General features: G+C 42.7%; 1 protein-coding gene across 1 annotated transcript; it reads right to left on the bottom strand.

Moving 5' to 3' along the window:
• Positions 1 to 1,464: 1,464 nt before the first annotated feature.
• LOC115165796 (platelet-activating factor acetylhydrolase IB subunit gamma-like) lies at positions 1,465 to 1,921 on the bottom strand. The gene is made up of 2 exons (XM_029719173.1): positions 1,907 to 1,921; positions 1,465 to 1,725 (listed from the first exon to the last, which is right to left on the bottom strand). The coding sequence occupies exons 1-2, from the start codon at positions 1,919 to 1,921 to the stop codon at positions 1,465 to 1,467; spliced, it is 276 nt and encodes a 91-aa protein (XP_029575033.1).
• Between the last annotated feature and the right edge of the window lie 1,456 nt (positions 1,922 to 3,377).

Raw genomic sequence — 3,377 nt, 5'->3', positions numbered from 1 at the left:
AAGTGCATTTTCCCCTGTTCTGGTTAAAACACCAATGATGAACATGTGTGTTTATTCCTCCATTAAGTAAACCGTTATTCCTGTCCTGAAGATGTCAGCACCAACAAGAGCCGTCATGCATACACACTTCAGTGGTTGGAAGCTGCAAACAAAGAAGCAATGTCCATAAGCTTAACCTTTCATTGGTTTTTAATGCATAGCATTTTGACATCACACATTCCTCTTTTCCACAATCCAAGTAAACAACACAACCATTGTCAAGTATAGAGTCTGGCAGACCTACATAAGCAGTATATACAAACAGTCAAAGTAGCTTTTTATAAGGAGTCTTGGGTCTCGTGGGGTGACTGGCTTTGAATAAAGAGTGCAAGGAAATAATAAGCTAGCTACAACACATGCATACACACTGACTACAGTGTCATATCATATCCAAGCCAAATGCCCACCAGTCTCTGCCCCATATGCATTTGAAATACGCCAAAACCTTCCACTTCATTCTCCATATTGGTACAGCCAAAATACAACATATTCAGGGAATCTTCACATGTAACAACAAGCAACGGTGGTAAACAGATAGAGGAAACAAGTCATGCTTTAACAGTGGAGCCAAATGACGCCTTGTTTTATCGTCACCGTAAATGGACTCTGTCTAAACCTATATGACACCATTAAAGGAACTTTAAATGATATTAGTAACCAATCAGATCACTGGGACTGTATATGTTTTCAAAGTGAAGAGAAAAAGACAGGAAATGCGGTTATTTGACAGGAAACAAGGAAACAAAACAAACCTTTAGTATGGCTTTTCAGATTCTCCTCACCTTTCTGTGGGGAAGCTCTTATAATGTATCTATCAGCCAGAGGAGAGAGATCCTGGCATATTGTTCATCATATCACCATACAGCATGAAACTAAAGAGAAGGATAATCTCTCAAATCAGCTCAATCAAAACTCAGTTGGTGATAAGAGGTCAAATCTGACTAGCAACACAGATATTTGATCCTATTAGTGCTTAGTGGTCCTCTACTCAGCCATTTTGTTGGTAAGTTAAAATTTTTACATTTTATTTTTAGATAGATTTTTACCTTGTCAGCTCGGGGATTTGATCCAGCAACCTTTCGGTTACTGGCCCAATGGTCTAACCACTAGGGTACCTGCCGCCCCATACATTATGGTCCCATAGAATGGAGTAGTGCAGTGGTTACCAACCCTGGTTCTGGAAAGCCTTTTTAGTGCGGGCTTTTCTTCCAGCCCAGCATTCAAAACATTCAACGTGATTCAACTAATCAAGGACTAGATCATTATTTGAATCATGGTTGGAACAAAAGGCTGTACTAAAATACTAAAAAGTGTTCTTAAAGTAGTGAATGTGCTAAAAGGCTGTACTCTTGTGGCTCTCCAGGACCAGGGTTTTTACCTCTGATGTAGTGAGTGGGTCATTGGCCATCAGTTGGTCTTTGGCCTTCAGTTTTCAGCCTGTTTCTCCAGCAGGCCCTTGAGGTGGGCGTGTAGCAGCTGGCACACAGCCTGGTAGCCCTGAGGGGTGAGGTAGAGGTAGTCATACAGCTCCTGGTGGGAGATGCTGCCGTCCGAGTGCACAAAGACGGGGTCCACGTTGAGGAGGGAGGTGTGGGGGAGAGAGGACACAGCCTCCTGAACGAGCTTATTGACCTGGGCGTTCCTCTCCCGCAGGGAGTTGGGCATCTTACCCCTGGCCAGCACTCCCTGTGGTTGGAAACATACATGATAGCACAGGAGGCTGCTGAGGGGAGAAGAGCTCACAATAACGTCCGGAATGGAGCAAATGGAATGGCATCAAACACCTGAAAACCATGTGTGTGATACCATTCCACTGATTCAGCTCCAGCCATTACCACAAGACCCTTCTCCCCAATTAAGGTCCCACCAACCTCCTGTGCATTGTAGTCACTAGATTCCCATGCTAGAAAGGACAAATGTGCCAATATGGTTAGCAATGATAATGGAGTCCATAAAGTATGCAGTTCATAATTTAAGTTTGGGTTATCAAAAAGGTTAATGGTAGTAAAGGGGATTTTACATGTGAGCAAAAGGGAGTGCAGTCAATCATATTAATCTAAATCATTTCAGTTTATTACAAGAATTCAAGGAGAACATCTACAGAAAAGAAGTCAAGAGAAATGTCTAACAAGCTTCTCTGAGAAGGCACTTATATATTAGTCCCACAGAAACGAGTGTTGAGTAAACACCAGCCCGAGAGGCTTGTAGGAAGTCACAACATCAGCGGCTACAGAATCAGTGTCACAGATGTTTATCAGTGTGTCCTCTGCAAAGTCAGGCCATGATGCCTCCACAGATCTGTTCTGCAGTGTGACCATGATTATTGGTGCCCACCCACAGCACCACAACCTGGTGGAGGCAGAGGAAAAACATCAACTTGGTGGGCAGTTTCATTCATACCACTTGATTTAAAGCATGTTCAATGGGTCTGTGCAGCCATTAGGGATTAAATCTGAACAATGAGTAGTGTATGATCAACTCTAATGTAATTAAAGAGAATATAGTAGACGGCATCGGTCAAAATTGTGATTTATGACCCTATGTCCGGATGGCGCGTACATGCCCAAATAAGGGCATCCGGTCAGGACATCCTGGCGGGAAGGTGTCACGTGGTTAGGGCCATATAGTTGCATCCTGTTCTGTCACGTGTTAGAGTGTGTGTTATTTTATATCTATATTGCATCTATTCCTTTGAAGTTGTCATGATGATTGATGTGTAGGGACCTCGTTGAACTGGGGGGGTTGTGTTTGAACATTTCAAAGAGGATGGCCCCACACCCCACCTATTTTATTGCTCTTAGGGTTGTTGTCTATGAAGCAGGAGTGTGTGTGTGTGTGTCTCTCTGCAGGGGTGTTTGACATTTTTTTATTTATCTAAACAATTCAACAATAGGAAGGCATATATACATAACGATACCCAAACAGGTGATTTTCCTAGGTAGGGGATCAAAGGAGAGCTGCTCTCCAGGGTGGGGGCTGTCACAGTCAATCATGCCAGCCTCTTTTTGAAAGGCCTTTACTTATGACTTAAACAGAATCATTTTCTACCCAGCCTTTTAATTAATGCTGTGGGATAAATCAGGTGTTTCTTGATGGTCTTAAACAAATCTACTGTGAAACAAAAGTGTACACTCTACATACATGTTTATTGACTTAAAAAAAGACCCCAGTAACATGACAGATATAGTAGAGATGCTACAAAAATCTATTAGTTCGTATGTATTTTCTAAAGCCTGTCAGGATGTGAACTACATTGTGCCTGGAAAACTTACGGATCTGGGGCTTGTGTGGGATATCCTGCGAGCAAGAGAGCCTGTCATGACGACGGGGTGGAATTG

This window comes from Salmo trutta, chromosome 3 (genome assembly GCF_901001165.1).
Source record: "Salmo trutta chromosome 3, fSalTru1.1, whole genome shotgun sequence".
Classification (NCBI taxonomy): Eukaryota; Metazoa; Chordata; class Actinopteri; order Salmoniformes; family Salmonidae; genus Salmo; species Salmo trutta.
Note: the sequence above shows the minus strand (reverse complement) of the source record. Positions and strands in the feature narration are given on the sequence as shown.